Source organism: Hippocampus guttulatus, chromosome 10 (assembly GCF_054856545.1).
Source record: "Hippocampus guttulatus isolate MCC_2025c chromosome 10, RoL_Hgut_1.0, whole genome shotgun sequence".
NCBI classification, from domain to species: Eukaryota; Metazoa; Chordata; class Actinopteri; order Syngnathiformes; family Syngnathidae; genus Hippocampus; species Hippocampus guttulatus.
This window is the reverse complement of record NC_141270.1, coordinates 9,128,279-9,151,015: the sequence shown is the minus strand read 5'-3', so window position 1 is coordinate 9,151,015 and position 22,737 is coordinate 9,128,279. Positions and strand designations below refer to the sequence as shown.

Sequence of the window (22,737 nt, the reverse complement as noted above, 5' to 3'; positions counted from 1 at the left end):
GAACCGGCCCCCGAGGGGGTTCGATCAGGCCCGCAGGATAATTTAAAAATGAAAAAAAAGCATAAAAGACACAAAATGAATATTTTTATTAAGATGCAATTCATGTATTAACCGCTAGTCATTGTTTTCTCTTTCGTTTGTAAAGTGTAGGTGGGGGTTACATTTAGATTTCATATGCACATGTGTAAATGGTTTAAAAAAATCCTTTCTTTATAAATCTTGTTTAATCTTAAAATGCATGACTATATTTTTAAATACTAATTGTTCAAGTTTTGTGCCTTTGTACAATCAGTGGGATCAGTTGCACTCCTTATATGTGAATGATAAAATTAAATTGCACATTTGTCGAAGGAAATCTAAGGTGTTTTATGAAATGTTAGGTAAATGAAATGTAGGTACATTTCAACATTTTCCTCATGTACTTGTGCTTCGCTATATCAAAACAAAGGAAAGACATATTTTGGTTATTTATAGCAGAGTATGGTATAATTTTAATGGTCTGGCCCACTTGACATCGACCGAGGCCGTATGCGGCCCACAATATGAAATGAGTTTGACACCCCTGCAATAGACAGTTACCTTGTTTACTATTAGCAAGGTTCAAATGTTATGCATTACAAGTCAATCGGAATAAAAGGAACCACATGTGTAGTTATTTAAACAAGATTTATTAATTTAAACAAATAAAAACAATACAGATAAATAAAAACATTTTACTGCGGTGTTTATCTGGCACGTCAAGTACTATATTAGCTCAGGAAGGATATGAGCAGTTAAAATCATTAAATTATTGGCTTCAATTCAATGAAAGTGAATGATAAAATATCATACTCAGTTAGATTCCACAGTGTTTTTGAGGTATCCGAGGTTGTTATCACCCAATTTTCTTTACTTCCACCAGGATCCATCTTGAAGCCAGCCTTAAAGTGGGGTACACACATACTGATCAGCAGGCCGAATTTGAACCGTTTCTGTGTTTGGGGTGATTTTTTTTGCTCCCTGGCCTGCTCAGAAAACAGTCGGGGCTGACTGTTGTAAATTTTAAGCAGGTTGAATTTTTGGTAGATCAGAAATCCTTACTAGTGTGGTCATTGTGACATGAAATCGAATTAGTAAGCAACCTGTAGTTTGCATTGTCGCAAAAAAAAACTAACAAATAAGAGCAACTGATTGAGTAGAATATTTGTATAATGTGTCTCACAAGCCATTCACCACAAAAACAGTCATCAGATCAGGTAAAAGGTTTCTTCTTCTTTGGATTTTTCGGAAAACTGTATGCCCCGGGGCCTCTGACAGGTCAGTCTTGGTACTACGCAGAAACCTGGTTTGGGAGAGGAAATTGTGTGCGTGTACCCCATTTAATGCAACAGAGCAGCTTGACAGCTTAAACTAGTATTGGTTCCTTTTTGATAGGGTAGCTGTCCCACGTCAGGCCATCACCGAATGGTAGGTGAGCTGAGGGCAGCAGGACACGCGTGACCCAGTGACTGCAAGTTCACATGCAAACAGTGGTTAGATCAGGTGGTCACAGACAAATTAAAACAAACAACACAGACAAAAACATCAGGAACCCCCCCCCCCCCCCCACACCTTCTCTTCTCCACACCGAGGAAGACTTTCCAGTTATGCAGCTTGCCGTAGTTGAATGGGTTTTTGTACACCTGACGCACAGTGTGAAGAGATAGTTTACACACTAATCGAAAAAGAAAACAGACCTTAATCCCAGCGAGGATTCATCACAAAAACAATCACTCAAAACACTCACCTGTCCCATTCTTTTCATTCGACTCTTTTCTTTTGAGTTGGTGTGCCGCTCTATGCTGGTTTCACCACGTGATATGAGAAGTGCGTGCCACGTGGTCAGTATTCCCAAGACCACTGCTACTGTGCTGAAATGATACAACACATTATATCAAACCTATTTTTCTGTATGCGGTACCACACACCCCACATTGTGTGGATGAAGTCAACCGAGCAAATTTTCCCTCTTCTGAGGTTGTCGCAGAGTCGTCACTGCTTGCTCTTCAGGCTAGTGCGTAGGGGAATTGCATCATGCTAGGACAGTGCTAGGGTGAGAGGTTACACACTCACTCCTGTTAGCCAGTTGTATTAAAGGCAAATTGTGCAGACTGGCAAGTTATTAGCATCTCATAAAGTGTCATGTAATCATGTGATTACAGCTTGTTGTGTTGTCGCGGCTTCACTGAGATTTGTTTAAAACCGCTGAATGAATGAAAAAAAAAAATCATGCCACAATCAAATAAAATATATATACTGAGAATATATGGGTGTAATGGTTTTATTCAATTTTACAATTGCCGAACAAGCTTGATCAAAATTTCTCTCGGGCTGCATGTTATCTGCGTGCCGTAAATTGTACCACTACAACATCAGCGATGCTACTTGAACACTTGATCATGAAAAAAGATTTTACCTGGTGAGCACCCACATGTAGATGATGCCCTTATCCATGATCTTTTCTTTGAAAGAATATGGAGGTGCAGGTGTGGCATAGTCAGTCTTAAAAAAACAACAAAGAAATCCAGAATCAGTAAATGAAATGAAAAGAGAAACACTTGTTACTGGGTATGAGAAGTTAGTACCTGGCCAGTGGGGAGAAGCCCTATTAAAGGTCCCATCCCTGTTACGGGAACCCCTGCTTTTTCCATTTCCAAATGCTTAAAACGCTAAAGCAGCAGCCCACGAATACCAAGCCCAGCATTTAAAAAAACCCCAAGGAGAAAGGCAGTCACAGTAGAAAAGCATTAGGGGACATAATCAGGAGGTCCAAGCAGTTTAACAAGGTGAAACGGCGCATTCATTCACCTCAAGGGCATTGTACGCAGCTAGGAAACGGATTCTGCCGCTCAAGCTGCAGTAGATACAGCCCAACGTCATGAAGACGCAGAAGGAGAAGAAATAACGGTGATTCAAATGACCGACGCAATTATTCAACCAGGCTGAGTGGAAGACATTAAGTATGAAAACGACTCTTGTGCCACTGTGGGAGTTTACACATTGGACGTGAGAAAGGATACGACAGTGATGGTCCATTTTGAGAATACACCTGCACAAGGAAAGGAGTGTCACTGTCAGTTATGTCCTTGCTTGATCAAATGAAGGTGGCTAACAACAGAAAATATTGACAGGGTTTTGATGATATTGGTAATGCACAGATAAAATCAAATATACAAATGGATCTTTTGGTCGAAATACAATTTGCCTGGATTGGCTGGTTCAAAATAACATGCATGTTTTCAGAATGTGGGAGGAAGCCGGAATGCTGCAGAGTAATTATTCTTTTTTTTTGCATGTATATCATGGTTTAAGAAATATATTAAGAAGACCATGTCAAGCAGGGGTCTCAAAAGTGTAGCCCGGCGCCATTTGCGGACTGCACTATGCTGTTTTGCAGCGCTTTCGTTCTAATGAGAGGTTATGCGGCACAACTGTAACCCGCAATTAAATAATGAACTACAAAGTATGCCTACACCCCAAAAACATTGAAGTAGCCACTTGAGAGTGCCTCACTGTTGGTTGAGGTGGGATATGCAAAGTCCTTTGGACATTCAACAGGCACACCCACAGCATTTGAGAGTGCAGACAATCGCTTGTTATTTCATAAAATATTTTATGAACTTGGCATTCCAATTTGGCATGGTTGTTTTTCTTGCAAGTACATCAAATTTAAAAGACATATTTGTTGTCAATACAAAGGGAATTTAAAGGATTATACTTGAGTCATGTCTTAGGTCAAAATGACTGCATTTTTTTCCCTATCAAATACAGTAATAATAATTGTATTTCGGGACTTTGTAGAACTCACCTGTTGCAGATACCACAGTGATGCGCTCTCGCTGGTTTCGGAATGACACATTTTTTGCAGACAGATACAAAGGGAATGTCATTTTTTTCCTGAAAGAAACGCACAACATTGCTTGAGCTAATCCATCATGAGGAATCATTTGTGTGTCAGTCTTACAGAAGGCGGGTGCCCTGGGGCAGTCTTGACGGCCTTGTAGTAATGAAAGACGATCATGACTAGGTTCCAGTGTCCGTAACAAAGGTGCCAGACTAGCCATGCGGTAGGATATGTCCTGAGTGCATTCGGCAAAAGGACGATGTAGGCGACCAACAAGATGGAGCTGGTCAGTACGACCACCATCCACACAAACACCTTATGAGCAAAAACAAAAGCAACATTTAGGGCGAGAAGCTCTTCGTATTGTACTAGAAATGCAGAGCTTTCTAACTACTGTCCCACCATCAAGACCAACATTTAAATACACGAACGTAGTGTTCATCAAAAAGGAGGCAGCAGTTTAATTCCTACAAAGTAAAAAAGCATATTTACTCTTGAAAGCCAATGCCAATGGCAGTTAAATAATGATTCGATTAAAATCTACTTCAAAAAAAAATTACATTCCCCCAAAAATGTTTTTCCCCCAATGTATTTGCTGGGTCCGATTAACTCATTCACTCCCAAAGACGTTTTTAAACGTCTTTTCAGACTTGGTCTAGAATTGGCTGGTACTGAATGAGTTAAATGAGCATGCACTTACTTACCAAGCCAAACGAGCGTGTAAGATAATCCACAGTCCATAACAAAGGCTCAAACAAAGAGTCAAAAACCACGTTTGAATCTGTGAGCGAGTTATAATAAAGCGAGTGCAGTAATAGTTTCAAGTAGGCCTGTATTTTCAACATCCACAGAGGCAGCTGGCATCCTCGTCTCCTGGGACACAGCCGCAACAGCATCCAGCGCAACAGGTGCACGAGAGAGCCCGGACACCACCGCCGCCGCATCCTGCACTTGGAACAACCAGTCACCTGCATCGAACACACACACACACACACACACACACACACACACACACACACACACACACACACACACACACACACACACACACACACACACACACACACACACACACACACACACACACACACACACACACACACACACACACACACACACACAAATCAGCGGAGATGATTAAGGAGATTTACTGCTGCCGTTGGTTTATTTTGTAGCTTTTGTCCTTGATTTTGTAGATTATAAAAACACAGTTACTATGACTGTGGGGCTGGGGGGGGGGGGGTGTCTGAGATTTCATTTTATGTCACTCAACACTGTGCTGTATTTGAGTCCACATCTTTGAGCTCCAAGTAAAGACTAGGATGCACTCTTCTTGCACTATGCTTATGTGGAGAATGTAGGCACTCGTTTGTCTCGACCTGTGAATTGGCAGCCTGTTTGCTTAAAACGCTGTCTGTAAACTACAGTTAATAGACACTTTTATGACACCTGCAGCTTTCACAGGTTGGGTTTGAGTTCCACTGAAAAGAGGCTGAAAACCTTGAGACTAGTTGAAAAGTGTCTTAAATAAAGTGCCTCACAGACACGAGTGTTAACGCCACTGACATAAAGTGGATTTTCAAGACAATGGAAGGTAATCTCCTTAAACCCGAAGAAGCGTCTTTTAAATACTTTGAAAATACTTGTGAAACTGTGCCAAAATGAACAGACGGACGACGGAGCCACAATCTGACTGATCATCAACTCCAACTTTGATCGGCTACAGCATACCTGCGATTCTTGTGAGGATAGTTCAGATAATGGATACATGGCTGGATGTTTGGTAGTTTGTAGGGGTGTTCCGATTCATTTTTTTTTTCACTTCAGGGACGACACCAATATTTCAACCAAAAGTACTGTTTGATACCGATCTCGATTAGATACAGTCTTGATCAAGTGATACTATAAAGAATAGTCAGCAACAGTAGGTATGAGAAAAAATATATCCATTTACTCCAAACATTTGGGTTCCATAATTTCAATTTCAAACATGAGAATGGACTGCACTTGAATAAAATAAATACAAAATAAATTAAAGGACACTGCTCGATCGAAGAGCAGGACCGGCGTTTGGAAAGGACTGCTCGTACTGTTTATAAGTGCTAATATCTAAGGTTTTGAATGGAGACCAATATAATCCGATAAAGTTTTTTGGCTAATATCGGACTGATATCGATATCAACATTGGATCGGGACAGCACAAGTATTTTGGTACAACCCCTCTTTTGTCTTTATGTGACATCCTCGTGAGGATAAGCGGCTCGCACAATCAATGGATGGCTGTACTCAGTGCGGGCATGGTCTCCCTCTAGTGTTATGTGAAAGAATCCCTGAAATTTAATTTTCAAACTGTGCATAGTGTTTTTAAATCAATACAGGCCACCTGTTAAGTGCAGTTAAGTTGTGTTTAACTTCAGCATACAATATTTACAGTATTTTTTTCCTATTTTTTCGGGTGGCACTTGTAAAAAAAATAAGCGACATGATAATGGATGGATGACTAAATGAAGCGTGGCTGTGGTGGCGCAAGGTCATTAATGACATAAACAAGTCTGACAAAGACCTAATCATGTTTAACTGCATTCCAGAGAGGGTGGAGTCGGAGGCTTTGTGGTTTTCTGTGCCAAATTGTCTGCAAGCGGACTTGCTTGATTTACATGATAAAAAATACACGAGTAGTTGTAGAGTTGGACAGTTACACATCGACAACTGGGGGCGTTTAGGTTTGCTCGTGCCCCATACAGACAATGCATTTTAAAGTCATTTCCATGGGCACTTTGCATCAAACGGACAGCAACCAAACCCCCCTCGATCTGGCCTCTTATAGGTGTCATTCCTGCGCTGACAATTAAATAGGTGCACATCGTAAGTCTCGCGAGCGACACGTTTTTGTGAAGGGGTACTCACTTTTTTATGAATGAAAAACCTGGTGAAATACATCCTCCAATCGACATTTTCAAAAGGGCGACCAAACCAGGATTATTGACATTAAAAAACAACGGGTTGCCGGATAAAAAACAGCTCGTGTGATAGTTGAGCTGGAGCTTGAGCTGCTGAGCTGGTGCGCATGCGCGGGAGTCTGGCGAAAAGCATCATGGTCAGTAGAGTCCGGATATCATGCACGGTGACATTATTGCTCCACGTTCAGCACTACTACACGCCTTAAAATTTACAAAAATACAATCACGGTATTATATACAATATCCAAAGAATTGTTTTATAATTTCACACTTGGAGTCTAGATTTGTCTCTTATATCTCAGTGAATTCTGGGAATTGAAGTGCCGCTGCTGGCAATCGCGCAGCCAGGCATGTGCGGCGAGCTCGAAACGTGGCTAGTGGCTACCAACCAGCCAGCTTTCTAAACCAAATCGAGCTTTCTGTTGCGAGTCAATATGTCGTTTTGTTTTAATTTTGACTTAAGTGCAACGACAAACACGGACGACGTCCAGGGGAAAACATCGTCAACTGACAAGATTGACATCGTTGCGAAACCTGTAAGTACAAGACAAATGCTATTTTCTAAAGTTGTTCGTGTGATTGACTGGCATCACTACGTATTATAATATGGGTGCTTCCATAATGAATAGTTTGGATTATTACAACAATGAAATATGTGCTAATGCTTGCAATGTCCAACTTGAGTTTCAAGGTGGCTGTGGTGGAAGACCGATAGTAAATATGGTGTTTGGACATGTTAACTATATCCAAACGAAAATATTACTTTGACAAATTTCGAATACGAGTCAAGATTTCCAGTTGTGCATATTTAGATCAACACATTAAACTTTCATCCACTAGAGCGCGTCCACTTACAGACTGTTAACCTACTACAGAATACGCCCCACTAATAAGGCGAATGTCAGTTATGGCTCGTGATGATTATCAGATACGTAAATAGTTGAGGGGAAGTGAGCTGCTTACTGTTATGGCTGACAAGCATTCTTCGGAAGGGTTCAAAGTCATGATGTGATGAAAAAAAAATCCCAATTTGTTCTGACTGGTTGACAAATCATCAACTCATGACGTGCTGACTTTCCTCGTGTCATTCATTCAATCACATGAACGATAAAATCATAGCACTCATCATTAGTGTAGTGAGTGCGCTGGAGCTCGTACTGGCTGGCTTTGAGCAAGCGTTTCATGAAAAGCTGTCAATGTAAAAATGATTGTCCAAAAATATTATTTATTTAAATCGCGATAATAAAAAATGCGAATCATATGTCATAGTTTTCTTAATCAATTGTGTTGAGGGAAGATATGCGAGTTGTAATAATGAAGAAACTTTTTTGTTTCAACAATTATGCATGATTGCTGTGTAAAAGAAGCTTTTGTGTATGCAAACTGAATCAATGCATGTTCCACATTACTGCCTTATTGCTTTGTATTTTTTAGGTAAATGAAAGTGGTTGCCCAGCAGAGGCAGTAAAAGAGGCCAAAGAGCACTTTCCACCATCTGATCCTCTACACTTACTTGATGACGCCATTTATGAAACCCTCACCATTGGCACTCTTCCTCCCTTGCACTTTCTCAACGAGACAGTTTTTGAGAAGACCGTCTATGAGAGGGAGGACACGGAGAACATTCTGTGCCGCACGGCCGAGCAGAGGTCTGACCTCATCTCAGGAGTGTATGAGGGCGGATTGAAGGTGTGGGAGTGCACATACGACCTCCTGGAGGTAATCGAGAGGGAAGGCGAAACGTTTGGCGGCAAGGCTGTCTTGGATCTCGGCTGTGGCGCCGGTCTTTTGGGAATTTTGTCTCTGAAGAGAAAAGCCAGGGAAGTCCACTTCCAGGACTATAACAGTACAGTCCTTGAGCAGCTCACTGTGTCTAATGTAATTCTCAATTGCCAAGATGATGACAGTGATAATGATGATGATGATGATGACAATAAAGGAAAGAATAAGGGAACAACGGATAGGGAAGAAGAACGTAAGATAAAACTAAAACGTGACACAACAGATCTTTTCCTGCAAAGGTGTCGGTTCTTCTCTGGTGACTGGCGCACCTTTCGTATTTTGGCCTCGAGTCAAGACCCACTGTTGAAATATGATATTATCCTGACTTCAGAGACAATCTACAACGCAGCTTATTACCCTGCGCTACACGACACCTTTCATAAACTTTTGGCACCGCGTGGGCACGTCTATGTGGCCACCAAGTCCCACTACTTTGGCGTGGGTGGTGGTTTACATCTCTTTGAGACTTTTGTGCAGGAAAGGGGGGTTTTCTCTCTGAATCACCTGTGGGCTAGTGAAGATGGACTTCAGAGACATGTTGTTGTCTTGCGTTTTAAAAAAGAATCACACTAGTTCACGGCGGGCCAAGTGAAAACAGGCCAACCCGAACAAAGATACCCACAACAAATATGCCTATATTGCAGAACTAAAAACACATTTTAAAAATGCCAATTCGTACTTTTCTTGAATTTGATTTTTTTAAAACTAAAATATTTAAAATAAATGCAGTATACTTTTCACAAGTTTGCGGTCAGAATTTTTGTCAGTGACAATAACATTAAATTAACCAGAAACACAGTCTTGACCAGGGATCACAGACTGGGTGCCCACGGGAACCAGGTAGTGCCCAAGGACTACATGAGTAGCCTACGAGCCTGTTCTCAAAAGCTTACCGCCCTGCTTTTAATCTCACAAAGAACTTTGCCTGCCTGTCGGACTGCTATTGGAATTTGAAATAATTAAATATAGAAATATTAGTTTCTTTAAAAATAGTGTCGACTACAGTATATGCCATGCATTTAAAGTTTGAGTGTATTTTTGAAATGGAAAACCTCTGAAGATAGTTAAAAATGGACTGACACGTGAGCCACAAGTCCTACTGTGTATTCAACCATGTTTAATAAGAAATTGATTTACATGATTGCTGGGGTTTTTTTTTGTTTTTTTTTAACCGTACCTACTCTATATAGATATGTTCCAGTAAGTGAGGAGCAGTTGAAAGGGGGGCAGTTGCAGGTCTATTTAGATGCACTGGCAGGAAAGAAAAGGAAATGGGCTCAGTGACCTTTGTGAGTGATTTCCCCCATGTTCAAACAGCAGTATGAAAGCCAGGCTTGTTTCTGAAGTCCAAAACAAAATGTCAATTGCAACTTAACCGGCTGCCCAAGGATGTTGCTTGAAAGAGGATTTGGGCGTCACGGTAGGTCTGTGGTCGGTCTCTGGGGGGTCTCCTGTAAGAGTAAATCTGGAAAAGGGTCTCTGCCTTTCGTGATATGCTCCTTCTGTGGAAAAAAAAAAAGTCGAATTAAAAAAAAAATCCCAAATTTGGGTGTGGTTTGTTTAAAAGCCACAAGATGTGACACATGCTGATACCGGCTACATCCTGGAAAATGCAAATAGATATCCAGGAAATGCAGTGAAGTAACCTGTTGGGGCCTTTTGTTTAGAAATATGTATCAAGACTGGTCTTGTTGATAGACATTCGTAAATGTTTTTTGACTTCATGATTTGCTTATCTGTTGTGTCCGTTTGACACAACACAATCATAGGAGGAAACAAAAGTGACCCAAACAAGAATAAACAGCCTTTTACCCTAAAACACTTTTTTGGGGGGGGGGGGGGGGATTTCTGTTCTGTATTAACAGCTATAACAAGAAACGGCAGGTACAAAGTCATCCCAGAAATATCCAGCGTATTTGCGCCGTAATCTAGGGAATGCCAGGGAAATGGTGTGAAGTGTGACAATTCATTGCGAGACTAATAAAGGTTTTCTTATCTTATCTTACACACACTCCCCTGACTCCTGTTGTGTTGAAAGCACTCATACTGTATCTGTTGGTAAAGTATTTGACAAGTCACAGCAGACAATTGTGCTGACATCCTCATGAGTTATCATTTCTGGTTGTGGTATTCTGTGCCGCTGTGTGAAAGCATACGCTGTTGAAGAATGCCCCATTTTACTGGATTCGGTTTAAAAAGGCACTGCTATGTAATTGCCAAATCCTGTTTTATATTTACTCTAGTCACTGGGGGGTTCTGAATTCTTGTTTCCTTGTCGCTATCCTATTGAGCAATAATGTTGCTGCTGGAGTTGTGCCATAGCAGAGATTTGCGTAGATGTAACTCAACTTTTCCACAGCTGATGTCATCATCCAGTTGTTCTCTGGACCACAACACGGACCTGCAAAGATCTATTCTTCATGACTGATTTTCAATACCCCATCCGCCCACACAACTCGCATATTACGATTAGAACAGTACTAATAAGAGCAGCAACACTGGTTATTCTCAGACACCATCAGTGAACAATTGATTCCTATGACAATCCCCATACCTGCCCCCCACCCTCAAAAAAAAAAATCACACCTCATCAAAAAAACAACACGACCATACAGGTAACATTACACAACTACAATGATCTGCTATCATTTCCAACTGATTGTAAATATTTTGCTTTCCAAGTCCGAGTCTCGCTTTGCACACATTGGATCAGGGTGTGCGCCTACTTCGTCATCATGGCGTCACAGCCTGACAGCTGTACGCAAGCCTGTGGGGGAATTCCTGACTCCAACAGTAGACGCAGCCTTTCCCCTTCTTTACTTTATGAGAATAGAGGTCAGGGCCCGTCAGATGGTTTTCCTCAGAAACTATTATGTGTTGATTCACGGTGTGGGGGCGTGCTGTTGACTCCCACTGTTTCCTCCTTACTGGGAAGTGACTGGTGAGTTTACCGAACGGGGGGAGTGTATGAATAACCGACGTGAGGAGGGCGGGCTGGAGGGAGGTAAGCCGGCGAGTGATGTGAAACATGATGGTATTTAAGGTCGGGGCAGGATGTCAAGTCACTACACTGTTCAATGAGCTACGGAGCAGACGGCGGAGACGGCTTACGTTCGTGCATTTTTGGAAAGCAGAGCCTATTGAGAACTGAAATGTAACATTTCTGACTATCCAAGAGATTGACGGGATGCACTTGACCAAGAGAGGCAAGTATCAAGGGTGAAAACTAATTTGACTCATTTTAGAGAGTCACAGAGAAAAGAGTTCATTTTTACAAAGGTGCTTAACTCACCTGAACTTTATCCTGATGACAGCATGGACACCTCGCCATGTCTTCATCAAGGATTTAGGTTGTTGAACCGGTTGTTTGGCACTTTTGCGATAGGAATATTTGTCATTTCCTGGCCATGCTCAGGTGTGGCCTTTCTTCGATTGTATTGCATATCCTCAAAGACATTGTTCTGAATGACTCTTATCTTATCAGGAACTACACTATGTCACTCTGCAGCCAATCCAGTCAATGAATGAATGAGTTTTGTTTGTGAATGTAAAACTTCCTCATAGGAATAAATCTTGAAGCTGGTTTTCCCGAACGTGAAGTGCTTGTAATTTTTGGGACACATCATCCGGTGACAAGTGCTATCAGTGCTTGCATCAGCTTATCAGGCAGAGATTGTCCTTTTGGTAGTAGTGAACCATTTCCAGGAATAAAGAAGAAAAAAAATGCTGTGATATTCAGCAGGCTGCAATGTGACCATAATTTACTTCGACAGGTTTAATTTCACTTTCTTTTCACATTTATCATGAAACGGAGGACATTTAAAAATGATACTTTGGTTGTGTAGTATATTGTAAAAGGCCTATGATCCAACTTCATGTATCTTTTATTGTCATTTATTTGCCACTTTTGAGGACAGTAAGTCAGGATTTGATCGGCCTCTGTAAAGTATTTATATTCATCAATCAGGTACTTAGTACATATTGTATTGGCAATGCTTTGTCATCTTCAATTAATATAATGTTTTATGAGGACCTCATTTTCAAATGTGCTCCACTATGAGAACTGAATTCCATAGATGGTAGCATCTTCAGGTGTCATCTATGGGCTCAGTTCTTTTGGCATGGCACTAACAACGACACAGCAGCAGAGAATGGAAATACATGTCAGAGGTACTGTATATGTCTTGAAATATATGTAATGTAATCATATGTTTTATATTGATGTGAAATAAAATTCATCACTTTCTATGTATTTGACATTTGTTGTGTGAGATTCACAATACTATCACAATATTTACTATATGTACAGTAGTTCACAAAAGAATGGCATCAAAATAGTATTAAAAACCATTTACCATTTACAGGGCCCATTTACAAATATAAATGCACACTGAATACTTTCATTGTTAAACTTTCAGGAGACCCACTTACATTTTTCGAAGAGTACTAACTTGTTCTTACACTGATGTAATGTCAATTCATTTGAAGCAAAAAAGTAAAGAACATCACAAATTGCAGTCATTGATTGTCAATGAACAATGAGATATAGATCTCTGGTTAGGTAGCATTTTCAATTCACCATTTACACATGAGGGCATGTGACACTTTCATCCCCATTCCAACAATTACCTAACCTTATTTACTCAGAATGCCATACGTCTTTGATATCAATAACCCATCACTTAGTTTAATAGCGAAATCTTGATATGGCAATGTCAAAATGCCATTGGAAAATCATTTCACGAAATATTTTTGGGGTGGTGGCACATTGCAGCCCACGCCCCCACCCCCGGAAATGCTCTGTGAGGCAGGTCATATTGCACATACCAGAAATTGCCATGTCAAACAACTATTCACGCTGTGGACAATTAAATAATTCAACAAACCAAACTTACTGTCTGTTTTGGAGTGTGCGAAGAGTACCTCTAAATAACACAGATACAAGCCCAAAATCTCAGAACTGATATGAAAATGTCCTCACTAACTTTATTACAACCAAGAGCACATTTTGGGTAGTGATTAATGCATGGGCTACCAGATTTATACACTCTTCTGAGAGAAATTAACATCGATTTAAAATTATGTTATCAATTCTAATTTACTAATTAAGGATATTGAGATATGCTTTGTGATAACCACTCGGCGACCGTGCTTCCCATTCAAAGCAACTGCAAAATTCCTACAGTATACAGTAGGCGTTGGACAACAACCTCGTCAGAATTATCTACAGTGAATGCGAAAATATTATGCATATTCGTCGATTTTACTAAATAATAAACTCCAAACTACAAATGCCTCTCATTCGTTCATGGCGACGTCAATCAAAAACGTCACTACGCACTACTGACCAATCGCTCACGTTTTCGGAGAGGATGCTGAACAGGCTGGGCCCCATCTGGGCGAAGCACATATTAAATCCATAACCCCGCTCATGTGAGCCCTTTCTAGTGTAGTGGAACGCATGTTATCCGAAGAGCGGTAGTTCGTTTGGAATTGTCTCAGTCACATTGTGGTTTGTAGCTTAATAAGGTTCGTTTCGAGGCCGTGGCATGGATGAAATACGGCCTAACAGCGGTGCCCAGGCGCACGGGCTATCGTCACTGTTTCCCCCGGGATTGCAGGCTATCTACGGGGAATGTCGGCGACTTTATCCCGATCAAGCAAACCCGCTACAAGTTACAGCCATTGTCAAATACTGGTTGGTAAAAACTTACTCTTTTGTTATTAATATGTTCAGATCGCTTGAATTGTGCTGAGTGGTTGTGGGTGTAAAAAGTTAGCTTCGGAGCTAACGCTGCAGCTGAACGTTCGTCGTGATCTTATTTCCAATGTTTCCGAACGTACAACTGGTCAGTTTCACGCAAGCCTAACAAGCTGAGCAATAAAAGCATAAAATGTTTATTCCATTGTTTGTCCGCGCTCGTTGCATGGCCATATGTGTTGGTTCACGCTGTATGAAAGTGTAAACCCGGGGCAATGCGTGACATCTTTCAATGGATCATTGTGTTTTGTGGCAGGTTAGGGGGTCCAGACCCGTTAGACTACATTAGTATGTATCGAAATACGGGGTGTCCAGCTCAGGACGTCCAGGAGCATTGGCACTACGTCAGCTTTGGTCTCAGCGACCTGTATGGAGACAACAGGGTTCACGAGTAAGTAGTAATGGAGGCTACCGTTGTTTACTAGTTTGGAAGGTCGGGGATGTATAGCCGACTTGATTGGACCATTTTATTCCATCATTATTTTACATATTTGGGGTATAATTCATCAATGAGTTATGATATATCACTATAATGCAGTTACACACAAATATTACTGTAGTATAATTAGACAAGTTATTACTTATTGTATACCCACATGTCATGCAAAGGTCATAACCATATTTTCACGACCAGAAGAGGCACATAAAAGTCTTAAATGTTCTCCAAAATGCACGGGGTGCTTAATAATGCGGGTCGCCTTGCAGAGTTCCAAAATCTTTGAATGCTGTTGTGTGACTTCAGTGAGGGGTCAGCTTGACCGTCTGATATGCTGACACGCTTTTTATGTAGAGGAAAGGCGTACATAACTGAGGACAGCATACAGATGTTAAAGTGGGAAGGGTGGTCGTGAAAGAGGATGCTTAAGACACGGGCGCAGTGGATGTAAATAGTGCCAGTACGTGCATTGTGCAAAACAACACCCCAATAATGGCACCTATGAATGGACGCTTACGAAGCTATGGCAGCATGGACATTAGCTACTTCAACATGACCATGGCATATCTAGATCAATAAATAAACAAAATATACATGTCTAAAAAAATTTAACTTTACCAGTCAGTAACATCAAAAATGCTGAAGTGTAGGGAGAACATGGTTATGCCTTTATGTTTATGTGACATAATATATATTTGATTTCAAAAATGGATAAATGCATTACAGGAATTACAAAATGTAAAAGATGAACATAGTTGTCTGTATCTAAATACAAATTAAAATACAGCTGCCCCGCTCCCCAGTTCTCAACACCTCCTGTATGTCCTCCTAAATTAGCATGTTCTTCATTGTCTCACCACAAGCTGTTAATTTGGATTTGCATTGTGCCTCTGACAAGACTTGTGCATATGCGAGGGATCGGAAAGCACAACTGCTGTTTTATGTCTCACCACGTGTGTTTGTGTCAGATTCACAGGAATAGACAAACCCAGCGGCTTTGGCTTCGAGCTCACCTTTCGACTGAAAAGAGAGATGGGGGAGACGGCCCCGCCCACCTGGCCGGCTGAACTCATGCAAGGCTTGGCGCGCTACGTCTTCCAATCGGGTGAGAAGCACAGCACACTGATGGGCCAAACTACAGTCAGCCGTCATTAATATTAATCATCAGAGGATGAATCTAAAATGAAAAGCTTCTATTTTATGTCCCATGTTGTTCTCAAACTATTATAAGAATTATTCAGTGGAAGGGAATTCTAAAAATGTCAATTTTGGAGAGCATTCTCCGTATTTGATTTGCTTCACTGGCTCAGCTCGGTCGCAATCAGCTAAGTTATTACCTGTAGTGGTCTTTATTTGACAACCCCCCCTGTGACCACCGTTGCCATATCACCATGTTGCCGTTTGCCAAATGTTAAGAATCTACTCTTTGTAATTGTAGTCACTATTTCATCCAAATGTGTATGACTGGAAATGGCTGCTTCAGGTTCCCATAATAGTTGAATCTTTTGAATCATCGATCAACTGACAGTTGACAGATGAATCGAATATTGAAAAAAGTTTGTTGCAGGCAGCCTTAATTCAATGTAATTATACTGTAATTAAATGTCATGTAATGTGCCTCACAAATCTCACTTGTAAATGTATCATGGTCTCACTGTACCAGTTTTAATGGCCTTAATCGCTTTAGCACCTCTGATATTTTATTTTGATCAATATTGTCAGTATGGTGGAGTAAATGTCCCTGTTTAGCCTAGGACATGACAACAACCCAAAGAGGTAAATGCTAAAAGGTTCTTTCTTTTAGTTTGGTTTGTGGTCTAGTCGGCTACTGACAGTTGGTTGTTTGTTATAATTAGTTTTCTTCTATTTTAGTATATATTTTTTTTTAGTCGATGGTCTATTTGACAATGGTCTGATATGTTGATTTGATTTCTATGTGCTTTTATGACCATGTTTATTTTGTACTGAGTTGCCAGGTCAGAGAGATTTGATGTTTTTTTGTCAGTTGTAGCTAGGATGATCGATATTTTTTTGTTTGTTTTTGATGTTGCCTTCACCTGTTCTGCTTTGTGGTTACATATGTCCCAAAAAAACAATATACATGCGCATAGTTGGTCCTATAGGCCAGGGTGGGTGACCATCACGTGGCTATTTGGGATGAAGATTTTGTTTGGTGTCCGACTTGTAAGAGTGTTGAATTTGACATTTGAGGTTCCGCTGTGAAATGTGCACACATCATGCCAGAGCCTTTCTAAAAAGCTATAACATTGAAAGGGACAAAGAGACGTTTTGATCAATTCTGGAAGAGGCCCGTTCTCTCCAGTCTCATCTCTCAGCCCTCCAGCTGGGATCAATTTGCTCGTGGGTGGGCCTGGTGTCTGAGCTCAGCGAATACTGATCTCCCCCCCCCCCCCCCCCCTACATGTTTACCCCATAGCCAAACGAAACTTTGTGCATTCTACCTCCCAAGCAGATGCAAATGTAAAGTGACGCTTTTCTTGCCATGAGGTGTCAACTTTTACTCTGATTGTTCTCTTTGTCCGTTACTGTAGTGTTAACTCTGCTTTGTGGGAATGGTGTCTTTGAAGTTGGCACACTCGCAGCCCCTCACCGGTGATCTAAATGCAAACTAACACACATGAGTGATGAGAATTTATCTTTTCGCGCCCCCACAGAAAACACGTTTTGCAGTGGCGACCACATATCATGGCACAATCCCCTAGACAACAGCGAGTCTCGCATCCAGCATATGTTGCTCACGGAGGACCCTCAAATGCATCCCATTCAAACTCCTTTTGGCACCGTCAGTTTCCTGCAGGTGGGTAGGAATGTTTCATGGCATAGACAAGAGCTGGGCCATTCATTCAATGTATGTTTTTCAGAGCGATATACAGTATCGGTTTTTTTTTTTGCTTGTATTTTTTTTTTGGCTTCTATAGGTCCAAGCGCATCGCTGCTGATTTGTATTGCTTATACAAACATCCTAGCTGTGAACAGAAAAATGCCAGTCTACAAAAGTACAGCCAGTGATGCGAATTTAGCAATTTAGGGACTCTAAAGAGCGACGAGCTAATAAACAGACATGAGTGGAATTATTCTCATATTGTTTTGCACATGGCATGACAGGAGCCCGTTGAAGATAGGGACAGAATCAATTGGACCCATTTGTTTTTTTTGGGGGGATTATGTTTACATACCTTTTTTCACCCAGGAAGCACATACTTTCACATTATGTCTAAGGAAAAAAAATTCTGGAACGTTAACGCCTGGAAAAAAGCAATTTCTTGTTTGTTATCGGAGAGAAAACCAATTCCAGAAGAGAGAAAAAAAAAGATAAAAATAGCAATTTTTTTCTAAATGACATTGTCTTGTCATTAGCGTTTTCCATAAACTGAAGGTGGGAAATAGATTAAAATCAGATATCACACTATTGCCGTAATAAATCTGAGATTTTAAGAGCGTATCGACCACCCGTTGCATCGATTTATCATCAAGCATACCTCAATCTCACATGTACTGTGGCTGGCAGATTGTGGGCGTTTGTACAGAGGAGCTGCAGGCGGCGCAGCAGTGGAACGGCCAAGGCATCTTGGAACTGATGCGAGGACTTCGAGTGTGAGTTGAACTCAAAGGCAGCTTAATAGCTATAATTTCCTGCAAAAAAAAAAAAAAAGTAGTTTTCAGTATCTCTGTGGGTCAGTCCGACAGGGGGAATAGTCAAGTTATTTGACACAACTGAACACAAAATAACTACTGCATATTTAAAAGAGTAGAAATACAAGTTACATTTTCATGTTCTCTTCCTCAAAGTGGAGAAAAACACATTTTTTATGTTAAAAATGCAGTCTTGTCGAACTGTTCATGACTGCTGTTGTGTATGTAGAGCTGGCGGTCCCTGGCTGATCACAGACATGAGGAGAGGGGAGACCATCTTTGACATCGATCCACATCTACAAGTAAGGCTGAATTACGTTCTGTCCGCTCACCTAAGGCGACTGAGTAAGGGTTACATCAAAATTCATTTTTATTGCAGTATATTTCAAAATTCGAGACATTGATACTGGCACCGTGCAAGATCAAGTTGTCCCTTCTTGAGGAATGGGTATTGTGATGCGTACTTGTTTTTCATAAAAACTGAAATGGCCCCAAATAAGGAAAAGGGTCACCTTCCATTTTCAAACCCTTGTTTGTGACTCGACAAGAGTCTGAAGCGCTCCCTTTTGGTGCCACAGCTGCCCTACAGGCCTAGTGTTGATGATTGCGTCTGTCTTGCTCATCCAAGCAGGAGAGAGTGGACCACGGCATCGAGACGGAAGGCTCCAACTTGAGCGGGGTCAGCGCCAAGTGCGTGTGGGACGACCTAAGTCGACCGCCAGATGACGACGAGGACAGTCGGTCCATTTGCATCGGCTCGCAGCCTCGCAGGCTCTCCGATAAAGGTGCTTCTTTTTGGGCATGTGTTTGCGCTGCATGATGGGAGCATTCCGCGTTGACCATTTGTGCTGCTTTGACAGACACAGAAAAGATCAGGGAGACCTTAAGGAAAGGCCTGGAGTTTAACACCAAGGCACCACTGCCCCCCATCGGCAGCCAGAGACATGACAGACCTCAGTGAGTGTACACGCCCGCACGCACTGGTTGGAATCTTTTTTTCTGTCAGGGGCCATTTTAGTTCTCATCGTCTTGCAAGGGCCGTATTATATTATTTAAAAAATGTAATGCAATGATGGAACAACCGTTCTTACAAAGTCGAACCTCGTTACGAAGTACCTCGAGAGACAAAGAATCTGTCCCTTATAATGGTAGTATGTTGAAACTATACAACCAATACATTGACTGGAGTGGTATCTCGCCTTAAGAGTGAGTTTTTCGCGATGCAAAGCAATGATAAAATGTATTTTTTTTAATTAGCAATAATTTGATTTACAAGCATTTGATGGCAAGCAGCGGTTTTTCAGATGGTGTTTTATTTTTCAAAAAGCCTTATGAAGTGGACTCTCGGATTTTGTTGGGATAGGATGCAGGAGGCCCACAAAATCTGCACATAAAATGCATAGGAGAGGAGGGGGAAACACTTTTGTAACCAAGAAATTCTTTAAAATGCGCCGATAAATATTCAATATGCATTTCCCCTAAAAATGGGCGACATGGAGCAAAAAACAAAAGTATTTTAAAAAATGTTGAAAAAAAAAAGAACAAAAATCGGAAAATGGGAATCCAAGGGTGCCCAAACCACAAGTACGTGTGGGCTCCACTGTATTGCCACTGAATTGCGAGCGTGGCCACGGAACAAAGTCAACTTGCAAGTCAAGGCACGGATATACTGCAGCGCTTCTTCAAAAAAATGTGTCGAACTGGTGTACTGTGAATCCCGGTTGCACAGAAGCATTTCCGAAACACCAATTGTTTGTGTCACGCAGCAACTTCCTCACTGTGTATTGAAGGACTTCACACTTCCTCACTTATATTTCCTTTTTTTTTTCCCCCTGTCTTCTCAGAAGTCGAAAGGACAGTTTGGAAAGCGAGACCTCAACCGCCATCGTCCCGCACGAGTTAGTCCGAACACGACAGTTGGAAAGTGTCCATCTGAAATTTAACCAAGAGTCCGGCACACTGCTTCCACTCTGCTTACGGTGCGAGACATTTTGCATCTTCATATTAGCTTTGTTGCGTTGTGTTTTTACACTTGCACTATTTTATGGCGGAGAAGACCATGGGCAAACCTTATGAATGAGAAAATTGACTAGATGCGTTTTATCATTTAACAAATGGTTAGGCAACGTGGTTGAAATGTAAGCTTTCAGGGTTACTGGTTCACCTTCCCATGTCTGCACTTTGAGTATGTTCGCACTACTTCCTGAGTTGCATAAGAGACTTTGCTTGAATGTCTCACAGGGGCCGCTTGCTGCATGGCAGACATTTTACTTTCAAAAGTATTAACGGTGACACGGCTATTACGTTTGTGTCTACTGGGGTGGAGGGAGCCTTTGCTACTGAGGAGCATCCATATGCAGCCCACGGCCCTTGGCTTCAGGTATGCACAAAAACGTGTGTGTGTGTTTGTTCAAATAGTTGCCATTGGCCATGCAGTAGCTTGAAGAAAAAAAAAAACGTTTGAAGACGAATCACGGCTCAACTGTTTTCTGAAGCTGAGACATGATTGGTCGTCACTTGAGCCCTGAGCAACTGTGATTGCATTCTCAGTTGACAGCAAGTAGCAAAATGGCCACCCCCTGAGATGGACAAAAACGGGTGGATTTTACTGTTTCAGTCCTATGCCATGAACAGAGTATCGATCAGAATGCCGTGTGTAGACTAGTGGGGCTGCAGAAAACTTGGAACCAAGCTTTTTGGGTTGACCGCCCCTGGAATGAATGACTATCTGTGTTCCCTGTGTAGATATTGTTGACTGAAGAGTTTGTGGATCAGATGCTTGGGGATTTACATGATCTTAACACTCGTGAGGATGTGAGTAAATCTTCCCAAATTGTATGTTTTTCTGCTCTATTTTTTTTTTTTGACTGACTTAACCCCCTTTTCTTCTTCTAATAGACAAAGCTACCGAAAGAGTACAGTTGGCCAGAGAAGAAGCTGAAGATCTCCATCCTTCCAGACTGTGTGTTTGATAACCTTCTGCAATGAGCTGGAGATGCTTAATCACTACAACAAACAAACAAACAAAAAACAATGTCAAAACCTGCACATCCACTCGCTCAGAGGACGCAGTGACGTTGAAGTGTCCTCACTAAAGAAACGTGAACTCCAAAAGACTCTCAGTCGATCTGGGCTGCTCAAAGTCTCAGGTCCATATTACACACGGCGCAGTTTAGCCATGCTGGCGTCACATCACAAGCAATAACTTGTGTTCTATTTATTCCAGTGGCCACAGTAAAGACCGCAACAAAAAAAGTCAGCTACTGATCGCATTTTCAACATGTTTTCTTTCATTATTGCCTTTGCTGTATGTGTACGTTAAACAAATGCTGGACATTTTTCCCGCTATGATGCCAAAGGTAATGTCGGTCACTCGGTGCTAATGCTTTGACTGGGTGAAGTAAGCCAACATTTCAACTCTCGTCTTTGTTGTATGGCTGACAAATGCTGCAAATACATGGCCCTATGCCAAGATTTTGTATAGCAGGAGCGAGGAACCTATCAGGAGCTATTTCGTTTTTCATCAAGTTCTTTAAGGGCCACACTAAATGTATGAAATATAAGCATTTCCTCCAAACTTGAATTTGTTGTTAACGTTGCCAGATCAAGCCCATATATGGCTGGAGGTTCTTTACCCTGGTTACGTGCAGTCACATTTCAGTTTGTAATGTCTCCATTAACTTGGGTTAGGTAATAACTTGTCTGCTTTTGTGTTTTAAGATGGCAATCTCTACAGTGTTATGTCCAGCGGCCACCGTGAATGAAAAGGTTTTGATTTTTGTGTTGTCGTGTATAGGATTAGTTCGACAATGAGTTGGAGCAAACCTCAAATTGAAAAGGACCACACACACACACACATACAGATATGTTGGCTCAGTCAACAGTGATTCTTACTGTGTCATGAGCCGCTTGGATTTGAATCTCGATAACACCAGAATTGAAAGGACAAATTTTACGACATTGTCTTTCTTTTCAGACCGCGTGTACTGTTACACCATACTGTATGTCATGATATTATATAGTTGTCTTTGTCTTTTTTTAAGTGACTGATACATGTTTATAACATGCTTTTGTTATTTGCCATTTTATTTGAACCGGTTATAATCCCAAGTGCATTAAAGAGTAGCTATTTACACAAATAAAGCTGGAACACGGATAAATGAGTATCTGTCTATTTCTTTCCTGATAAAGGTACACCGATCATTGAAGCACTATTTGGGTTTGATTTATGTACCGGTACTGTATATCCGTACTTGCCACAATATTAGTCATGAACGTTTTC

The 22,737-nt window shown here is 41.2% G+C and overlaps 3 protein-coding genes and 1 long non-coding RNA gene across 8 annotated transcripts; 2 read left to right on the top strand and 2 right to left on the bottom strand.

Annotated features, from left to right (window-relative positions):
- Positions 1 to 652: 652 nt before the first annotated feature.
- Positions 653 to 6,915, bottom strand: zdhhc16a (zDHHC palmitoyltransferase 16a). Of its 4 annotated transcripts, XM_086122692.1 has the most exons (11): positions 6,770 to 6,915; positions 4,567 to 4,830; positions 3,983 to 4,177; positions 3,827 to 3,915; positions 3,039 to 3,067; positions 2,827 to 2,960; positions 2,604 to 2,687; positions 2,435 to 2,520; positions 1,766 to 1,889; positions 1,591 to 1,661; positions 653 to 1,487 (listed from the first exon to the last, which is right to left on the bottom strand). In XM_086122692.1, the coding sequence occupies exons 1-11, from the start codon at positions 6,800 to 6,802 to the stop codon at positions 1,385 to 1,387; spliced, it is 1,212 nt and encodes a 403-aa protein (XP_085978818.1). In that variant the 5' UTR covers positions 6,803 to 6,915; the 3' UTR covers positions 653 to 1,384. The 4 variants fall into 4 exon arrangements, with proteins under 4 accessions (XP_085978818.1, XP_085978817.1, XP_085978820.1 ...); XM_086122691.1 differs by having other exon boundaries at positions 2,827 to 3,067; XM_086122694.1 differs by lacking the exon at positions 2,604 to 2,687.
- A 95-nt stretch (positions 6,916 to 7,010) lies between these two features.
- Positions 7,011 to 10,615, top strand: mettl18 (methyltransferase 18, RPL3 N3-histidine). Its single transcript, XM_086121306.1, has 2 exons — positions 7,011 to 7,358; positions 8,257 to 10,615. Exons 1-2 carry the CDS (start codon positions 7,257 to 7,259, stop codon positions 9,175 to 9,177), a joined length of 1,023 nt encoding a protein of 340 aa, XP_085977432.1. The 5' UTR covers positions 7,011 to 7,256; the 3' UTR covers positions 9,178 to 10,615.
- Positions 10,616 to 13,947: 3,332 nt separating this feature from the next.
- sufu (suppressor of fused homolog (Drosophila)) lies at positions 13,948 to 22,619 on the top strand. Of its 2 annotated transcripts, none has more exons than XM_086121305.1 (12): positions 13,948 to 14,302; positions 14,622 to 14,756; positions 15,770 to 15,906; positions 17,477 to 17,619; positions 18,331 to 18,416; positions 18,685 to 18,757; positions 19,087 to 19,240; positions 19,316 to 19,412; positions 20,300 to 20,434; positions 20,697 to 20,835; positions 21,201 to 21,269; positions 21,354 to 22,619. In XM_086121305.1, exons 1-12 carry the CDS (start codon positions 14,154 to 14,156, stop codon positions 21,441 to 21,443), a joined length of 1,407 nt encoding a protein of 468 aa, XP_085977431.1. In that variant the 5' UTR covers positions 13,948 to 14,153; the 3' UTR covers positions 21,444 to 22,619. The 2 variants fall into 2 exon arrangements, with proteins under 2 accessions (XP_085977431.1, XP_085977430.1); XM_086121304.1 differs by having other exon boundaries at positions 19,084 to 19,240.
- Positions 14,487 to 17,169, bottom strand: LOC147199158 (uncharacterized). Its single transcript, XR_015101959.1, has 2 exons — positions 15,815 to 17,169; positions 14,487 to 14,730 (listed from the first exon to the last, which is right to left on the bottom strand). It is a non-coding gene; the product is annotated as an uncharacterized LOC147199158 (long non-coding RNA).
- Positions 22,620 to 22,737: the final 118 nt, after the last annotated feature.